This window comes from Pongo abelii, chromosome 5 (assembly GCF_028885655.2).
Source record: "Pongo abelii isolate AG06213 chromosome 5, NHGRI_mPonAbe1-v2.0_pri, whole genome shotgun sequence".
NCBI classification, from domain to species: Eukaryota; Metazoa; Chordata; class Mammalia; order Primates; family Hominidae; genus Pongo; species Pongo abelii.
Genome location: NC_071990.2, coordinates 128,610,475 through 128,630,782, shown reverse-complemented (window position 1 = coordinate 128,630,782; position 20,308 = coordinate 128,610,475). Strand labels below are relative to the sequence as shown.

Below are 20,308 nucleotides of genomic sequence, written 5' to 3'. Positions count from 1 at the left end.
GAGGCCTTCAGCTAGGGTGACTTCAGTCCCCTAAAGAGATCCACAGACAGAAAGTATGGAGAAGAAAAGACTAAATGTTGAAGATGCAGGGGGATCTGACATACAAGAAATGATGCCCATTTCTAAGCAATGAAGGGGGAGCAGTGAAATCAGCTAGGGAGGCCCATGTGTCTATAATTAGAATGTTGATTAAAATAAGAAAGTGGAATAAATATCTCCTAATACCCTATAAGTAAATCTCCATTGGCTCAGATAAAGGTGGATTCAAAAAACAAATATTACTGAGACATGTAATATATTCTGAATTACATAGGAACCAGGTTCTCTGAGTTAGCAGAATTCTCTTTCTTAATTCATGAGTCTCTAAGAATAAGAATTTCTCAATAAAACAAACAATAAAACAGAGTGAACAAAACTTGAAAAACTATTAACAAATATATTTATTGTGGTGGCTTTCTCCCCTACTAGATATACCTTGTTAGAAAGTAGTATCCCTTTTAGTTCCAGGTGGACCATTAAGCAGGTAATAAAATTGTTTTTCCCTCATTGAGAAAGAAAACACATGACTTTGCAAATATGTTATATTCTCCTTGCTCTATTTTTTTTTCTATAAAATCAGAATTTTCTTCTAATAAGTATGATTTTGTTTTTGGAAGTAAGTTACAGGCACATGTTTACAGGTTGATATTATATAATCCAAGGGGTAACAGAGGCTGAGCCACATAGTGCTAACATAGATTGGAGACCTGTTCCAGGTGACCACAATCCTTCACAGTTTTGTAAAGCACAGAAATAGTCTCCAGCTCTATGATTTCTTCCACATTTTGTCTTTCTCCAATCCCATATGGTATATTCAATTCTGGTATGCACTCTTGTGTTTCTCATAAAAATACAGGATGAGGGTGATGGAACTAATCTTAAAACAGTTGTTTCTGTGATGATAAATCCTATGATTCCAAATGCCAGGCCCTAATTCTGAGCACTCTCTACATCTCCCGGTCAAAACAACACTGTCCTTTGAAGGATGTTTCTCTTCCCTGAACTCCTATTTGTTTTGAAGGGATACTGTATCTTTGAATTTGCAGAACTATCTTTTGCTTCTTAAAACAACAGCTTGAAAACACATTTTTATAAGGAAAAGATGTTTCTTCTCCAGATGTCATCATTACGTTGTTACATCTTACAGCCTATTGATAATATGTACAAGAATGTCTTGTCTTTTAAAAATGCAGAGAAGCACATAAGACAACCATCTGAAAGTATCCCTTCTTTGATCTTTTGGCTCTTTAACTATGCTTGTATGAAGAATATAGCAACTACTGGGAATGTTGTTTAGACAGAGCAATAACTGACATGTCCATTTGTGGTCCTAATGGCTAGAGCACCTGTCCTGGGCATCTGGTTGAGATAGCAGCATCATGAGTCTACAATAATCTCATGGAACCCTCTAGTGTACAGTGCTGACTGATACCGATTTCTGTTTATCTTGGGCTTTTCGCTTCTTCTGCTGCTGTTTGTTTTCTCGTTGCTCTGGGATTTCTTTGCTGGATTCCAGACTTTTGCTGTCAGGTATTGCTTCTTTACTTTCTCCTTTATTAGGTTTTTTTCTTTTCCTCTCCCTTCCTTTTTTTCCTGAAATGAAAGGATACTCTTTTAAAAATTACATTCAATTATGTTCTATTTTTTTAATTACGTTTTTAAAAATGACTTAAATTTCTCTCAAATTATATATCATAATGATAGATGCTAAATATCTGCTATTTAAATAATTCATTCAACTATTATTAAGTCCGTGGTATATTCCAAACAATTTAAATGTGAAACACATATATAATATAATAAGGCAACTAACATATGACAGTTTGAAATCCAAATAGTTCTGTTCTAAGTTTGGAACTTATTTTACATGATAGTTATTTATGCATGTTTCATGGAAAGTTTTAGATAGATTTCTTGCTGTTGAAAACATTTATTAAAACGTATATTTTGGCTGGGCCTGGTGGCTTACGCCTGTAATCACAGTTCTCCGGGAGACTGAGGTGGGAGGACTGCTTGAGCCCAAGAGTTCAAGACCAGCCTGGGCAACATAGTGAGACCTTATCGCTACAAAAAATAAAAAAAAATCAGTGAGGCATGGTGGTGCATGCCTGTGTCCCAGCTATGCAGAAGGCTGAGGTAAGAGGATCACTTGAGCCTGGGAAGTCAAGGCTGCAGTGAGCCCTGATAGCGCCACTGTACTCCAGCCTGAGCAAGAGAGGGAGATTCTATCTCCAAAAAAAAAAAAAAAAAAAAAAAAAAAAAAAAAAAAAAAAAGGAGAGATTTTTATCTGGCTCCTATTTTTAAGGTACCATTTTGTATTCAATTTTTTTCCAAGTAGCAGTTACATAGTTATAATTTGTCAAGATATTTGCCTGCTATCTAAGAGAAGAGAACTGATTTGCATAACAAATGCAGAAATAATAAGTCAGGATGAATAACAAGATAATTATATTTTAACACAAATATTTGTATGTTGAAATTAATTTGGATTACAATTTCTTTACATGCAGGGTAGTGATGACTATAACTGATCAATAACCCTCTGGTACAAGCTACCAGGGCAGGTTGAGTCTCTGTCCAGCAAATGGGTAGATATTTATCACATGTATACTGGATTTCCTGCAGGCCCCTGACCTGGAGCTGGGTTTGAAGCATAGATTTAACTCAGACTCACATTATGAGAGGAGAAATTTTTAAAAGTGGAATCAACATGACTTTAAAGGTTTGGATGTGAAAATGTATTATTGTAGCCAACAGGGAGCCACTTGAAGAACTGAATTTTATTCTGTCGGCATTGGAGAACTGCTGGGAGTTTTAGAAGAAGTGAATAATTTGATCGAAGTAGATAAACCTGGCACCAAATTGGATGACTATTTTTATTTATTTCTAAATAGTGAATTAACTTGATGTTTTATTATCATGTACACCTTTTACATATGTAGTCTACAATGTAGTCTGAAGGCATGGTTTTAGTAACATCCATGAACACATATATCCCAATGAGAAATTACTTAGATTCAAATCAATATTACAGTAAACAAAAACTAGGAACAAACTATTTCCTGAGGTATGACAAATTCTGAATGTGTATCCCACATACTGGGTCATTTAAAATTTGAAATTAGACTGTCTAAAATAAGTAACTTTTGACAAAAATATTTTGGAGAAATTGTTTGCGTGAGAGAACCAAAATATTTTCATGTCCTGAAGTAGGCTGCAAATATTGAATTCAGTGGTTTGGCTTTCCTTTTCTTGGGCTCTGGTTACAGAATCCTAGGGAGTGGTATTATTAATACTGCATAGGTATACTACGCCAATACGGTCTCCTTGGATTAATGATTTTATGCCACATCTAGCTTTGTCATGAGACTGTATTTATAAAGCCTTCCAGTTACTTTTTGAAAGCTTTCCTTGTTGGGCTCAGCACAACATACCTCAAATTCTGGAATCTAAAGGGACAATTAACAAAAATCAGAATTCATCCAAGGGTGAAGCAAATTGTTTTGGACATACAGAGAGGAACAAACAACATTAGAGGCAACTATTATGCCTAAGCTGAATTACTTATATTCTGATTACTCAATTCCATTATTCTTTTCACTTAAAAGAATTTTGCTGGGTTGATAAGATTTCTACAGAAGGGATCAGGGCCTTCTTTCCATGCTGGATTTAATGAGTACACATTTGATGTGCTGACTTGAATATAATAACCAAACAGGGAAAACTGAAGAGTAAGTTTACCTTTCTGAATATGTAGCATAATTTAAATTATATAAAACTGTACAAACAGAGAAAAATACTAGTTTTCATGCTATGTGCTTAGTTTTCAGAAGGAGATGGCTGCAAAGGTTGGATTACATAATATTTCCATATTGAGGAGCATTTTGGAGGTGTTTGAGTTCAACTCGAAAAAATTGTCAGCAAAAACCATTCCAAAGTTCCATAAAAACTACTGACCCCAAGCAAAATGTTATTTTTATGGAAATCATCCAGAGGTTCAGTGTTTGACATTGTTCTCTTGATGATGGTCCAACATCTTACAGCTGTGATCCCAACCATAATGTTTTGGACACATAAGAAATGTATTGTTTCTTCCTTGGTCACAGATTGATTTATATGTTTTTTAGCCACTTGTGACAACATCCTCAACTGGCAGTGCATTTCTGCTTATTAGCAAACTGATATGATTATTTCTTAAGACAGGCCTAAACATTTTTGGAAGTAGACTGAAACTCGGTATTATAACTTTATGTCCAAGGAATAACTAGTCTGGGCAGTGAGTGAAAGGGAAGGCTCTAGTAAAGTAACAGGAAACTAACACATTGTACATTATTGCTGCTCAACAGAGGGCTATTGCACAACAGAAGAATAGGGTTGTTATTTTTTTACAGGCCATGTGTTAGTGGTTGGAAATGCTAACTATCCTTTGCATAAATATATTTTCTGCTTGTCTAAGAAATAAAATAGAAATACACAAGAGTGGCTGTAGTCCATTAAAAATCACGTGTAATTTGGGATAATTTTGTAAGGTTTTCATTAGAGGGGACTTCCTTTTTTATTCTGATGACTTCATTGATGTGGTTAATATTTTTTTCAGCCTTTTTTGGCAATTTTGCAAACTAAGCATTCCAGTTATGACAATCTGACACATATATATACACACACACACACACGTGCTTTGCCATTCATTGAATATTCATGTATGTGTGCACGTGTACATGCACATACGTGCCTGAACTGGGTTTTGGAACATTCTAGTGATTAAAACAGCATTCATCTCCCCTTGATGTTCTACCTATGAGGGTGTTTGGGTAGAAAACATCAAAGAGAATTTGCTATTAGCAGTCAAGTACAATCTGAGCCCTTGCAGAGAAGCACTATGGTGTAACATTTAAGTACACTGTCCTTAGGGCCAGAAAAACGCTGTTTTCAAATTCTAGGTCTGCCACCAACTAGTAGTGTGAACTCTGGCAAATTGTTGATATTTCTCAGGATTAACTCTCTGATATATTTAAAATGTGAATAATCCTTACTTCTTGCTAAACTTCATAAGGATTAAATGAGATGCTGGTAGAGCACTTAGCATGGTGACTGGCATATGTTACTCATGGGACAAATGAAAACTAATATTATTAACCCCTTGCACAAACATGAACAAAGCCCCTACTCTGTGCCAAAAATGTGTGATAAAACCTGGGGAAATAAGTGAGATATGGAGACTGCCAATAATTATAGTCACATGCTAATGCTAAAATAGAGGTGTGTACAAGGTCCTGTTGGGGGTACAGTGGGAAAGCATTGAACTCCATGAAGTGAAAATGATTTCAGAGACTGAAAATAATTCCCCTGATGTAATGATGTTTGAGGTGAGCCTTAAAGAATGACTGAGAGTTTGCTAGGCTGATGAGGGAAGAAGTGCATGCCAGGCAGTGAACATGCACTAAGGCATGCAAGGACATGGTGAATCTGGGCATTGAAAGTCGACTTCCTTGGTTTGATCAGAGTCTATATATAGACTATTACCCAGAGAAGCTGGAAAGATATACGGGCTTCAATTGCCATGTTGGGAGTTTGTCCTCAGGACCAGTGTACTGAAAACTAGAGAAGGGCAAGTATTGAATTCAGATAGCAGGCCAAAGGTTGTATGTTTCCGTGTTGAGTTTAGAAAAGGCCAATAGGCTATTCTTACATGTGACCTTATTTCCTATTTCAGAAAATTGCTGTAAGTAATAAGACACCATAGAGGGAATGTAGTCACATTCCCTCTATTTTTGAGCCTTAATTTTTGAAAGAGTAGCTAAAATCTCCATGTAGACCAAAAAGTCATATTTATTTAAGATTTTGTTGCATACTAGTATCACATAATTGAATTGGTAATTGATATTTTTAAGATTCTGAAATTATTTTCTGTTAGTATAAACACATACAGTCTTTTACATAAACATTTCCTATGGCCTTCTGCAGACAATGTTCCAAAACATATAAAAATACAGATTCCTAGATCCCACCCCTGGAGATTATGATTCAGTCGTTCTTATGAGGGGCCCAAGAACCTGTAGTCAATAACAAGTTCACACCCCCATAGTTTATTTTGATGTGCAACCACATTTAAAAGCCAAAGCTGCAGAGCAACAGAAGACCCAATTTCTTCAAATATATACTCTCAAAACTTACTTCAAATTGCATGGTTGCTCCTTTGTTTCTTTCATTTTTCCTAATGAATATCAAATATGTTTTTGACTTACTGTAGCTACTAATTTTAAGGCAAGTTTTCTTAATAGATACATTTGGAATAGGCATCCAGATATAAATTAAATTAGTTGCAGGTTATCTTTTTAAAACCTGTTCAAGTGCATATATGAACTAGAAAAAATAAACATGTAAAAAATGACAAAGAGAGTGATCCTGAATTATTCTTCCTAACTTATATAGTATATATTTAAATTCCAAGTGAAAATGCAAACCATAGAACACGTTCAGTATCCTTTAAACATAATGAGGTTATGAATAAAAGAGTTGCTTTCCCTAGAATCACAACTGTAATTCACTTATTGAGAACACTTAAATTATGAATATCAGCTATTTTCTTGATGTTTGGATAAAATCTGTCTATAGGTCTTCATAAAAGCTGCTGCTTTGTGAATTTCTTGCAAAGTGTCACTAAGGGGAGCCATTGAGCTGTAAGTAGTTCGCTTCCCAAGACAAACTAGGTTATAATTTTTACCCAAATGCTAAAAATGTATTCCACATTACAGACTGAGGACTAAATATCACAAATTCTATGACTCAAACCAATTAAATAAGTATTACATTTTTCTTTTCTTTTTATTTGGTGTGGAATGAAATTCAACCGGAAGCCCATGGCTTTATGCCTTCTATAAAGCACTCACAGTGTGAAAAAGGGGTTGATCTTATTATTTTTGAATCTAGAATTGGACCTGATTATTATGTATAGAGAATGAAAATTCCAGCTTTTGTTCTTTTATCTTTTTTTTTTTTTTTTTTTTGAGACAGAGTTTTGCTCTTTTTGCCCATGCTGTACTGCAGTGGCACAGTCTTGGCTCACTGCAATCTCCGCCTCCCAGGTTCAAGTGATTCTTCTGCCTCAGCCTCCCGAGTAGCTGGAAGTACAGGTGCGTGCCACCGTGCCTGGCTAATTTTGTATTTTTGGTAGAGATGGGGTTTGGTTTTACCATGTTGGTCAGGCTGATCTTGAACTCCTGACATCAGGCGATTTGCTTGCCTTGGCCTCCCAAAGTGCTGAGATTACAGGTGTGAGCCACTGCACCCGGCCTGTTATTTTAAATTAAAATATCACTGGGAAAATTTGCAAGGAAGAGGAATTGCTATAGTATGACTTTTTTCTTTTTTGGGGGCAATTATAATGTATTGTGTAGATACATATGTACAGGCCTATATTATTACCAAGTAAATTGAGAAATGTCTTTTGTTTGTTTTAATAAAATAGAAAACTTATTCTTCTTGCTCTAAATTTAACCTAGGAATTTACAACAAATACAGTAAAAATATCAAAGAATGAATGTCTTTTGCTTTTTGATAAATAAGCAGACACTTAATTTCTCCAAATTGAAATTTAAAGCTACTTGATTTACCTATGCTGTAGGTTACACACGAATTCTATTGCCTTTTCTATTTAATTTTCAAGATGATTCTGATTAATTATTCAAAGAAAAATAATTTGATACATCATTACATACTCTACTAAATGCTATTAATTTGGGATATTACTTTGAGCCCACTTTTACAAAGATAGCTCTGACCATTAAAATATATTGAGATTGAAATAACATTTTATCATCAATTTCAAAGGACCAGTTTAAGAGATGCAATCTATTTGTATCATGCTGTTTTGGGAATTCAGAAACAAGAACATAATGATTGGAAGGCACTGAGTATACACTTTAGGAAATGAAAGCAGATAAACCCAAGCTTCTTAACATGGCCCTCAGGGTCCTTCTCCACTGTGATATGACCCCTGCTTACTTATCTACTTTGCTGGCCTCACACTTGTCTTTTAGTCACCCCTGCACTTGTCCCACCATAATGTTTACAGATCCCATATATTGGATACATTTATCTAGAATGCAGTTTCTAGATCCCTTGCCCTAACTCAGACTTACTGTTGAATTCTCTGGCCTTCAGGGAAACCTTCCTCACTCTCCTAACCTCTTCCTAGGCTGGACTATTTACATTTCTCCTCTCTGTGTTCTCAGCTCCCAATTAGGACCCTGCTGCAGATCAAGGTGAAGATGACCTGGATAGTTTGTTTTTAAAAATAGTAAGAATAATTATAACTAAAATTCAACACACACTTTTATTAGGTTGGTGCAAAATAATTGTGGTTTGTGCCATTACTTTTAATATGTACCAGGCCAACTTCTAAGTAGGAGTACGGTGCCTAGAAGCTCTATTCAACCCCTGTTCTACAGATGAGGACAAGGAGGGTTCCTAACCACAGCACCCTTCTGCCTCCACATTATTTCTCAATAGAGCACAATGTGACATGCCATCCTTGTTTATGTTACTTCAGCTACTGAGGCAAGGAAAGAGCCCAGCTGTAGACTAACTGTTTAAAAGAGAGGAGTTTTGTAAAAATCAAGATTTGGAGTGTACTTTCTTAATCTCTTGAAATTTGAATTTGCTGGGCAAGAAAAATCTGCTTATCAGAAATTAACTCGGAACTTAATAGCAGTTGGAATAAACTTTTTGAGTCAGCACCATTCAGCACCATCTCATTCTCTATTCTCTCTCTTTTTATTTTTGCTACAAGCCTATATTTTAGTATTTCCACTCCCCCCAACACATAGAGGTATTATATATATATGTAACTTGAAAATTATACATAATTTATATCTAATTTAGAAATAATTTTCCATTAGACTACCGTTACATTTTTGAAACTTTAATGAAATTGTCACATATTTTCATATTTTGTTATACTTAATACTAAAAAAGAGAAAGAAAAATTATATAGCTTTAAAATTTTAAAATCTTACTGAGGTTTGAATGCAGTCCTATTATAAATCATTTCACATTATAGCAGACATCATAAATATCAATAATCACAATTTTTTAGAATACGTATTTTCATAGTCTGCTTTAAGCATAATAAACTCTCTTTGCCTAATTAAATACCTTCCTTACAAATGGACCATTGCCAATAGGCCTTTACAGATTTTTTTTCTCCGTTGTTTAAATAATTTTATTATCCACTAAAGATTCAGAATCTGAAATTTTGAATTTTGGCTCAATGTCCTGACAGAAGTTTCCATAACCCTTTCATTCAAGCTAACTCCATTCCACCTCATTGCTTCTGTTGCCTGGAACCCCAGCCTGGAATCCTTGCTTCCATTTAAAAGGGCCATTAGCTGGCATCCAAAAGAAACTATTAAAGGCATTGGGTATTGCATACTAGGATGCCTTCCTGTTCTATATTAAAAGAACAGTTAAAAGTGATCAGGGGAGAAAGTACCCAAAGATTTTAAAAAATATTGACAATGTTTACAAATTTTACTCATTATAAAAGTAAAGGATATTCTGTATATTATTGTATAATATTTTAAAAGCTAGCAGGGTATTATAATTTATATTAAATAGTTTAAATTTTGCATTCTTTTGTATGGGTTTATTTCTCTTGAATCAACTGCTTTTTGGTTAAAAGTTCATTTGCAATAAGTAATTTTTTCTTTAGAGCAGAAGTTCTTATCTTGACTTTGAAATCCTATCTATCACCTTAGGTTAGATCACAAAACTCTTGGAAACTAAATCTGATACATTGATTTACATGTAGACAATTTCTTGATCTAAGTATGTTTGCATAACACATTTTGAATTAGATCTTGGGTTTTAAATAATTGTATCTATTAAATAAGCATGTAAATTTATTCTCATTCTTACTTGTTATCAAAGGGTATGTTGGTAAATTTCATCTATTAAGTACCATCAAATATTATTCATTACTTTTGCCGTGAAATTCATGACTAGCTTGTTGGATAAATATTATTGTTCCCTTAAGAGAAAAAAATGACCCTGAATAGGATACTTTGGTTGTTTTATATAATGTTTATGAGCTTGTAATATGGGAATTTTATTACCTATCTTCAGAAATTTAGTCAGTGGGGTGTCCTAATGCTAATATTTCAAAGATCATTAAAGCCTGCCTAGCAACATTGTCGTGTTCTATCCCAAATTTTCAATTTGGACCTAGTCCTCTCAAAATATTAGTGACTACCTCAAAAACGAATTAATGTATTCATCTTTTTTTTGTAACACTCATACTCTACCCTGTCCCCATCTCACCACCATGCCGGCTGGCGCCCCCTGCTGCTTCAGCCACCATCTTCCGTCTCAAGCTGGAGAATCCTGAGTCTATGGAACTTATTAAATATTTCTTTCATATTACCCTTTAAAAAGTTCTCTCAGCAATTTAAATATTTAAAAAAGTGAAACAGCTTCTTTGAAAAATTTCTGTTATACACACATTGCCAGACTGAAAGTACATAAATAGCATTACCTAGAAGTCTTCCTATAAAATTATTTTAAATCAGAATACACAATTATAATTCAGACCATCTATCCAGTGATTCCTTTAAGAAATCTGGAAAAATTATTTCTTTAGTGTTTGACTATCATTAATTTTTAAACAACTTTTCACATTATTTGCGATAAATTAGTTTGCCTAATGTGCCAATTTAAAATTTAAATGTAACAATGTTATTTAATACATCCGTAATCAATGACTAAGTTTAAAGTACTGCCTATGGTACAGATTGATTTAAAAATATGAATTTTCAAGAGCATTTTTCCTAGTAAATTTTTATTTTCTTGCTGTAGATCTTTTTGAGTTGACTCTCATGTTTCCCCAGCCCCAATAACACATATTCCAGTAACACAGTAAAGAACACTTAAATGTGTTGACTTATCTAATTCATTTGCTTCAGAAAATCAGGAACCACAGCTGTATTATCCATCTTTCATTCTCAAAATTAATGGTTTCTATTTCTATTTTCTCTTTACATATTCCTCTCATGACTGAGCATAGTGAAAGTTAGCTTTTATGTACAGTTTAAAATAAAACTTGTATTTGAATTTTCCCTATTTTTCTTTAGTTAAATGTGTAGGCTCACAGCTCATTCATTCATGCTTAAAATACATGTTCTGGAATCAGTTTATGATAAATATTCACCAAATGCCTTTTATTTTTTCTAAGAATCACTAAGGCAAAATCACTGTCTTCATCTTTGATGGAATATAACTTTCCAATTAACAGAAAAGTCCTTCATTTCAAAAGGCTGAGCAGAATGCTACTTGAAAATTTATTCCAGCTGGTTAGATTAAAGAATTGAAAGAATTCCAAAGAAAGAATATTCTCTGGGTATTTATCATTTGATTTTCATTTGGATAAATTTCCATTTGTTCTAAGAGCTTGTCTTAGAATTTTGTTCTTTTGAGACAGAAACAGAAGAAGTGTCTCCCTTACCCAAATTGTCTACTGGGTTGTATGGACAGGAGCGGATGGCCTCATACTTGCTGACATGTTTGCTGTGATTGATTATACAAGAAATCTTGATAGTATTCTACTCTTTCATCATGTTATGCACTAGTTGACTGTGCTGTCTAATTCTCATTCTAACACAGCCCACTATGTCTTTCTCTGAAGTTTTTTATTGGTCTATGGGGAAAAATGTACCTTTAATCTGGAATTGCATCATGTGGGGAAAAATGACTACCCAGTTTCTTATTTGTGCTGCTCCACGTATCATGTGTCCCACTCCATGAAATTTTAGCTGCAGATAATATACATGTTTATAGTGATGGTTTAATGTTTTCAGCTATTTATTAACTACATATGTAAAGATGATTTTCATGCATCTTCAAATATGTTCTTAAATGGTTTCACTATGCTTCAGGATTTTACTCATTCTTCTTTTGTTGCAGATTTTGCTTCAAACTACTGCTTTCTTAACTAGTTTGAAAAACATAGAAAACCCCACTCAACCTCTACTACATTAAAATTTGTGATAAACTTTACCCATAATATATGATAAAGGGAATATTTCACCTATAGCGGGTAATGCAGATTGTTCTAAGTACTTTTTCTCCCATTCTATTTGTTGAAGCAATTGTCTGTTCTTAATCAGAAATACTTTCAACATTCATTTCCACAATTATCAAGATAGCTCCTTGTAATTACTTCATCAATAGTGGTTACATATAGTACTTGGAGGGGAATACAACTGATTTAATCATCTTTAAAATTTGTTTGGAGGTTGTGTTAACTAATCTAGAAATATCCACCCTGTAATTTAGCAAGATTAGTAAGATTTTACTGTACCTATTTTACAGCTTTTCACTGTGCTTTCTCTATGATTATTGATGAGGGTAGGTTTGGAAGTATAGACCTGGGCAACAAATGTGTATGTTTGTGTGTGTATATATTTTTATATATAAATGTATATGCACATATTTATTTATAGGTCCCTTTCCACCACTGATGGAAAAGTTCTATTTTTGGGGTGAATTTTAAGTATCAATTCCAAGACAGGCTGTTTTCCAATGTAATTTTTAATGATTCTGAAAAGAGTGTCATTCTTTCACAAGAGCTCTTTAGAAATTTGAATCTTTAAATTTAGTGATTTCTGTAACTTATATGACTTTTAACTTTTTCTTATCAACCATATTTTCCATGTAGCATATTAAGACTTGTACCCTATCTACTTTTTCTCTTCACAAACTTTCAGAATGTCCTGAGGAAAATAGAATATGGCTTTCTAATAAGCATCTGATTAATGCAGAAGAAATCAAATAACTACTTTAATTCTTTGGATAGTCAATCTCCTATGCATAGACTTTCCCTCCCAACATTAACATTATCATTAGTAGATTTCACTCCTCTTTTTTTGCTATTAACTAGTGTGTTTCCTTCTATTGTTTGATTGGGTCCCTATGTGCAACCCAATATATTATCTACTAATTTTAATTGATATTTCTAGGCCCTTTTGCAATTTGTCAAGGTGATATTGAAGTTTGTTTCCAGTTTTCATAATATTAGGAAGAACAATTAATGTAGTAACAACTGCAAATATAAAGAACTTACTCTTTATAGAAATTCAACCTTAATTTTTATTTACCCATCAAAGTATTGAAAAGGAAATGCAATTCACAGGACTGATTATTTTGGAGTAGGGTGGTTATATGGTTTGCCTGCTTCCCTACCCAAATCTCACCTTGAATTATAGTTCCTATAATCCCCGTATGTGGTGAGATGGACCCAGTGGGAGGTAATTGAATTCCGGGGGTGGTTACCCTCATGCTGTTCTCGTAATAGTAAGTGAGTTCTCATGACATCTGATGGTTTTATAAGGGGCTTTTCCCCCTTTTGCTCGGCACTTCTCTTCCTTCCGCCATATGAAGAAGGATGCATTTGCTTCCCTTTCCATCATGATTGTAAGTTTCTTGAGGCCATGCTGAACTGTGAGTCAATTAAACCTGTTTCCTTTATAAATTACCCAGTCTCGGTTATGTCTTTATTAGCAGTGTGAGAATGCACTAATACAGGTGGGGTGGTTAAACCTGTTTCCTTTATAAATTACCCAGTCTCGGTTATGTCTTTATTAGCAGTGTGAGAATGCACTAATACAGGTGGGGTGGATAGTATTGGGAGATTCTAGCAGTGATTCCCTGATTTATTTGCATAATTTTGTGCACAAGGGGAGACATGTAAGGCCGATATTCCTGGTATATTAGTAAGCACTGCTACTATTGCTCTAAAGGCTGTGGTAGCTCCTTCTTTCTCTTTGGCAAGAGCCTGAGAACAGTAGTAAGTCTATAAATATTCATTGAATGAATTAAATGAAAAAGATAAATATTGTTCCCTTTTCTTGATTTCATGGCCATGACTTAATTTGTGTTAGAGTTGGAGAAGGACAGGCATAGACAGAGATGCTTTGGCGTTACTCTTTCATATGCAGGCAATCTGTGATTACCCAGTGTCCCAAACAACCTGTCTTAATAAGTCCCACTTATTGTAGAATACTCAGCCAGGTAGCTACTTCTGTTCCAATATCAGCTTCAAGAGATTACAGTGAACTCCAGAGAGCTATATCATGTTTTCAGGAATATCATTTTGACTTGTCATGCTTGGTCCTTTGGGACCAAGTCAATGATGGATAACTAGAGTATCCCTAAAGCTGTTTCAAGAAATGGCATTAGGAAGTCCAGGTTGGAACAGAGAAGTTAGAAAGAATTCTAACATTTTCTTGTTTCCAGAAAGCATTTGAGTTCTAGGACAGTTTTAGTGATTTGAAGACTTCAAAGTTTCCCTGAGGTTGGGAGTGTGGACCAGAGTCCATCTCTTAGCCCAAAGCTGGAAAACAGTGGTCTACCAAAAAGTTTTTGCGATTGTTTGTAGAAAAAGAGGTGGTCAGGAAGAGGAACAAATAAAAGAGAAATAGAGGAAGAGAGGAAAGGACTTGGGATGGTTGTCAAAAGTTGAAAGATGACAAAACAACCTGTCTTCCTTAATTATCTTCTATAGCAAGCATAAATGATGCTTTATTTGGTGGAGTTGAGAATGTAGTCTTCCTTTAAAGTCATGAAATTTGATTCCAGCCCATCTTGCCTGATCTTGGGGCTTTTGTATCCTCTTTTGAAGTGGCACTACACAGTCTCAGAAGCCTGACTTCCTCTTGAGTTTCGAATAACTGTGGCTTTTGTTGTAATCCATTGAATTTTTCTTTCAGTGGAATGCCACCAAAATGGACCATGGGGTAGTATGATGAAACTTTCCATTTAAGAGGGTGTAGCAAGGACAGCAGATGTTATGTGCAATGCAATTAATGGGAAGAGAAAGTCTCAGGAAAGACTTAAGCAAATGAGCTGAAAATTAAAGGAAATGTGACAATTCCTGAAAGAATGAACACTGTCTTACTCAATCTCTAAGAACACTGTCTTAATCTCTAAAATAAATATTTCTCATTTAATTGAAGTATTTAAGAATCAAATAAAGTGACCCTGGAAAAAAGAAGGCTGGACGAAATAGAAAAAAGTTTTAAAGGGGTAAAGAGCTTGAAATATCCCATATGTTTGGTTTTTATTTTCTGAGCAAAGTAAACTTCGTATGTACCTTAAGACCTAGTTAAGGTAATGCTATAGTTTAGATATTTGACCCTGCAAACGTCATGTTGAAATTTGAGCCCAAATGTTTGGGGTGGAGCCAAATGGGAGGTGGTTGGGAGTCATTGGAGTGGGTCCCTCATGAATGACTTGGTGCCATTCTCATGGTAATGAGTGAGTTCTCACTCTATATTAGTTCCTATGAGAGTTTCCCAGAGAGCTGCTTGTTAAAAAGAGCCTGGCACCTTCTCTCTCTCTCTCTCCGTTCTCTCACACACTCTCTCTTTTCTTCTCTAGTCATATGATCTGCACGTGCCAGTTCCCCTTTTCCTTCTGTCATGAGTGGAAGCAGCCTGAGGCCCTCAACAGAGTCAGATACTGGTGCCATGCTTCTTGTACAGCCTGCAGAACTGTTAGCCAAATAAACCTCTTTTTTTTAATGAATTACTCAGCCTTAGGTTTTCTGTTATGGCAATAGAAAAATGGACTGAGACAGGTAGAAACGGGGATACGTGATCAATGACTGTATATAAGCCATTCCCTTATCTCCAGAGAATGTTTAGGAGAAAGAGTAGTAGTCAGGAAGTGTCTTCAAATATTGGGGAGTGAAAATACTGAAGGAAAGCAGAAGTAAGATTGGCTTACTTGTTTATCTGTTATGCCAGAATTTGGGGAGAGGAAGGTGAATCCCTTTTTTGTCCATTACATCTCGTCCACCCTTAATCAAGCACACTTTTGGATCCTGCAAGCTCTGCTGGAACTTTTAAACTGCAGAGGATTTAAGGAGTTAAGCACAAAATGTCTCTGAGGAAGCCTTCCCTGAGTATGAATGGGTCTCGGTGTGGGTGTGTGAATCAACCCTAACAAACTGAAAACAATACCAGGTGATTTCTAAAAATTAGCAACTCTTTTCAGGCATCACCGAATAACCTCACAAATGATTTGCACTACTGCTAACAACACCTGGTAAGCAGTTGTATTATCTATGTATGATAATATATTTAACATATTTATATATGGGCTACTATATTTATATATTTTACTATACTAGTTGTTAAGGATCTTGAAGATCACGCCTTACCTACATACATCCTTCAGGATACATTTTAAAGGCCACTTCTCTATTAATTCTTCCCTGATCTTCTCCAGCAGGTGAGGAGGGATGCAGTAATGTATAGCTGCTATGACCTTGGGCTTTGAAGTTAGAAAGATCTGAGTTTGATTTTCTGCCAAGCTATTTAGTCATTGTCTATCTTTGGGGGATATTACTTAAACTCTCAGGACCTCATCTTTTAAAATGTGTGCTTAAAAAAAGTGGGGCATTAAATTTTAAATATCTGAAATATGTATCAGGAAATGTGCATTTTAAACTTGGCTATATTACTCATCAGCAATGTGACCTTAAGTAAAGCACTTTCTGTGTTTTGTTTGCCTCATTTATAAAATAGAATCAATAATTCCTACTATTCTCATTATTTGGGGTAGGTATGAGAAACAAATGATATATAAGTAGTTGAAAATGAAAAGAGTTCTAAAATTATAATCCCTAAAATAAAAATAATTAGTAACGATAAATGGTCTCTATGAAACTACAAAACAGCTGAGTGAATCAAGTCACCTTTAAAAATAGAACAGCCTTAATCTGATTTGGGTAAAATCTGAGGAGCTCTTAATTCCTTTAAGATGTTTGGTGAAAGTCGTTAACCCACTCAAGGCCATCTGCCTTACTTCTTGCATATCTCTCAAATGTGTCATTCCTTCTTTATCCTCATTCAGTTCAAACCTCTGTCACCTCTAGAACCTCTAGAATGATTTTTGCAAAGATCAGGTGGTTTTTTTTTGTTTGTTTGTTTGTTTTCTTCCAGATATTTTCCACTTTGCTGTCAGGTTACCTTCTTATAGTGCAGAGGGCTGGTCTTTTATTCCTGTTGGTTTTTTGTTTGTTTTTAAATCTGCCCGGTACCTGTACTCCCAAAGTTCTCAGCATGGCTTAGAAGGCCCTTCTGAATCTGACTCTTAGTTATGTTATTGAACAGCACCTCCTTCCCTAATTTGCCTTTGCTCAGTCACACTACATAGTTCACTATAATTTGATCACATCATGCTCTTTCTTGCTTTTGTGATTTTATTGATGCTGCTTCTCAATGGAAAGTTCCTCTCCTTCTCTTTAGCTGGAAAATTCTACTTGGCCTTTAAGAGCCAATAATTTATCTCCTCTATTTCCAGAGGACACATCTGTCAATTTTGCATTTATTTGTTTACGACCAATTCTCCCATGAAATTATGAACTTCCAAAGGCGTCTCATACATATTTGCATATCTTTGTTATTTTCACTTCTAGCGTCTAGCTAATCAGCTGACCTTCAGATGCAAGAGATTATTTGGAATTATCCAGATTGGTCCATTTAATTACATGAGTCCTTAAAAGTGGAAAGGGGAAGAAGAGGCAGAAGACTGTGTCAGAGAGATGCTGTGTGAAAAGGACTCAACCTGCCACTTGAGGCTTTGAGGCTGGAGAAAGGGGCCATGAACCAAGGATTGTGAGCAGCCTGTAAAACCTGGAAAAGACAAGTAAGTGGATTCTACCCTATAGTTGCCAAAAAGGAACACAGCCTTACTGATGCCTTGATTTTAGCATGGTAAAACTTGTGTCAACCTTCTCACCTACAGAATTGTAAGATAATAAATTTGTGTCGTTTAGGACACTAAGTTTTTGGTAATTTACGATGACAGCAACAAAAAACTAATACAAACCCAACTTTGTAATGGCTTTCTTATATTTCAGTTCACATGTCCAAAACAGTTTTAAAGACCCTCATCCCACTATTCAAATGTTCTAGGGTAAACTAAATGAGATCGTTTTGGTTATGAGCAGCATCTAATTTGTCTACACAGAATATTAGCACATAAGAGCCTTAATTTCCTTTCTGAAAACTTTGTTCCAGCAAATTTGGATAAGTTGAATTTATTGATAAGATGCAAACTAATAAATCAAAGGAAGTGGAGCATCAGAAAGAAACCACATTCTAATTTTTATTACAAGTTTATACCTCTACTCTCAATCTAATTCTCTACTCTCAATCTAATTCTTATAAGAAGCAAAAATTTCCTTTTCCTAAAAATGATCTGATAGATTATTAGCTGAATTATGAGAAAGGTATTATGGTATGCTTGGGTATTCTCCACTTTATTTTTACATATATGGTTGGTATATTTTTCTGTCAATTTGTGAACAAGAATTCTTATTAAGCAGAAATTCATCTGGACTATATCATCTGCAAGATCAACTTTAAGACAAATGAAAGAATGTGAAAACAGGGACATTCTTTAAGAATGAAATTATGTCTTCCTCCATGAACCCACATCACTGTGGTTACAGAACTTTGGGGAATTTATTCCCATGTTTTCTCTCCTCTGGGTGTTCACTGCTTCAGTTCTTCCTATCAGAACCTCCTGAGGTCAGAAAGTTTTGCCCTTTTCAGAGACTTTCTTTGGCTGGTAAAGCCTTCTGAGCTAACCAGAAATCAAAATGGGATGCTGTATTATGTCAGAATTGTGTGTTTAGTCTGCTTTCCTAGAAATAATCAAGAAAAGTTATATGTGAGAAGACACAGATGGTCGTTTCTCAGCAATATTTTCATATTTTTGAAGTATAATAGAAAAATATAGTTGATATCTAGAACAATATATTTTATATACACATATTTTTATTGATTCCATTTATAAAAGTTCACAAAACGTGCGTGTGTGTGTGTGTTTGTGTGTGTATAATGTAATACAAGGCAATAAACGTTATATCATGTTGGCCCTTAACCCAGCATGTTTTTCTTTGAAAATTCACAGAAATTGATATTCTACTTCTGACTTATTACTGAGCATATTTATAGCATGGAGAATATTTTTATTTGCCAGATTACAGATCATTTTAGGAAAATCTTTGAAAGGATACCTAAAACCATTTTGCACCAGTATTAATCATTTTTTAACGTGACTTTTATTTTTATAATTATATAAAAATAGGACTCATATTAAAGCTGCTTCAAGACACATATTCTGTTATGAGTTTGGTAATTAAGAAGCTTATGTGTAGAACTTAGAGAATCTCAAGGAGTTGTCTGTGATACTATTAGCTGTTGTCCAGCCAAATAATGCAATATGTTTCCCCTTGCCAACTATAATATATAATCTACTATTTAAAAGTCTATACAGTGAAGTATAATTAGTTAACATTTCAACATTTAAATTCAAGATGACTAGTAAAGGATCTCTCATATACTGCACAGTCCTAGACATGCAGCTAAATGTACCTATTAATATTCGATGAATACCAGGCTCATTTCATGCTCATTTCTGTTTCAGGAATGACTCAAAAAACGACTGTGTTCCATTGATTATGAGACTAATACTAATGTGACAAAAGTTATTTCACCATTCTCTTTTTGTAAAAAAAACAAGAAAACTATAATAACACAAACAAAACTTTAAGACCACTATTTGGCTCTCTCTGACTCCCTTCCCTGAAGAGCATTTACAACTGACTTTTGAGGAAAAACAAACACATTCATAAAAAAAAGTTGGCTTCTTGCAAGTCCTTTTCTCCTTTGTCTTCCAACTCTTTTACTCAAGCTATAAAAATAAAGTAAACAAATATTTTCAATTTACCTGTTTTAAAACTTCTATTTTTGTTTTACCATTTCAGTTTTTCACTCTGTTCTTATTCATTCCTGTAGTTTGGGACATACTATGCTTATACCTTATCATTAATTCTAATAGCATACAAAATTAAGTCTTATGATCAGCACTTATTACTGGTATGGAGCATCTGGTGCTAATCTCAAATTGATTCCAGATTACATTGCAATCCTGTTGTCTTCCCAACAGGGCAATACCCTTTGCTGTCTCAGGGTCAAACATGCAACTCCTGCCTGCTTGTATGGCCAGCTGGGTTCAAGAAGGAAGGAACCTCATTGTTGACAGTTACCAGATGAATGTGCCCCTTCTGTACAGCTAAGAAATGGAATAGACATTGGTGAGTGTTGGATACAGTTTACAAGCTTGAAATGCTGGGAATTCACATTTGTGATACTTAAGCAGATTTTAGTCTCACTGGCTTATTCCCAAGAATTGGGTAAC

The 20,308-nt window shown here is 34.8% G+C and overlaps 1 protein-coding gene across 1 annotated transcript in view; it reads right to left on the bottom strand.

Moving 5' to 3' along the window:
- Positions 1–422: 422 nt before the first annotated feature.
- Positions 423–20,308, bottom strand: part of RSPO3 (R-spondin 3) — a 79,575-nt gene continuing 59,689 nt past the window's right edge. The window contains exon 5 of the mRNA XM_009242235.3: positions 423–1,632. Coding sequence (XP_009240510.1) covers positions 1,448–1,632 — 185 coding nt within the window. The 3' untranslated portion in view covers positions 423–1,447. The remainder of the gene's footprint in view (positions 1,633–20,308) is intronic.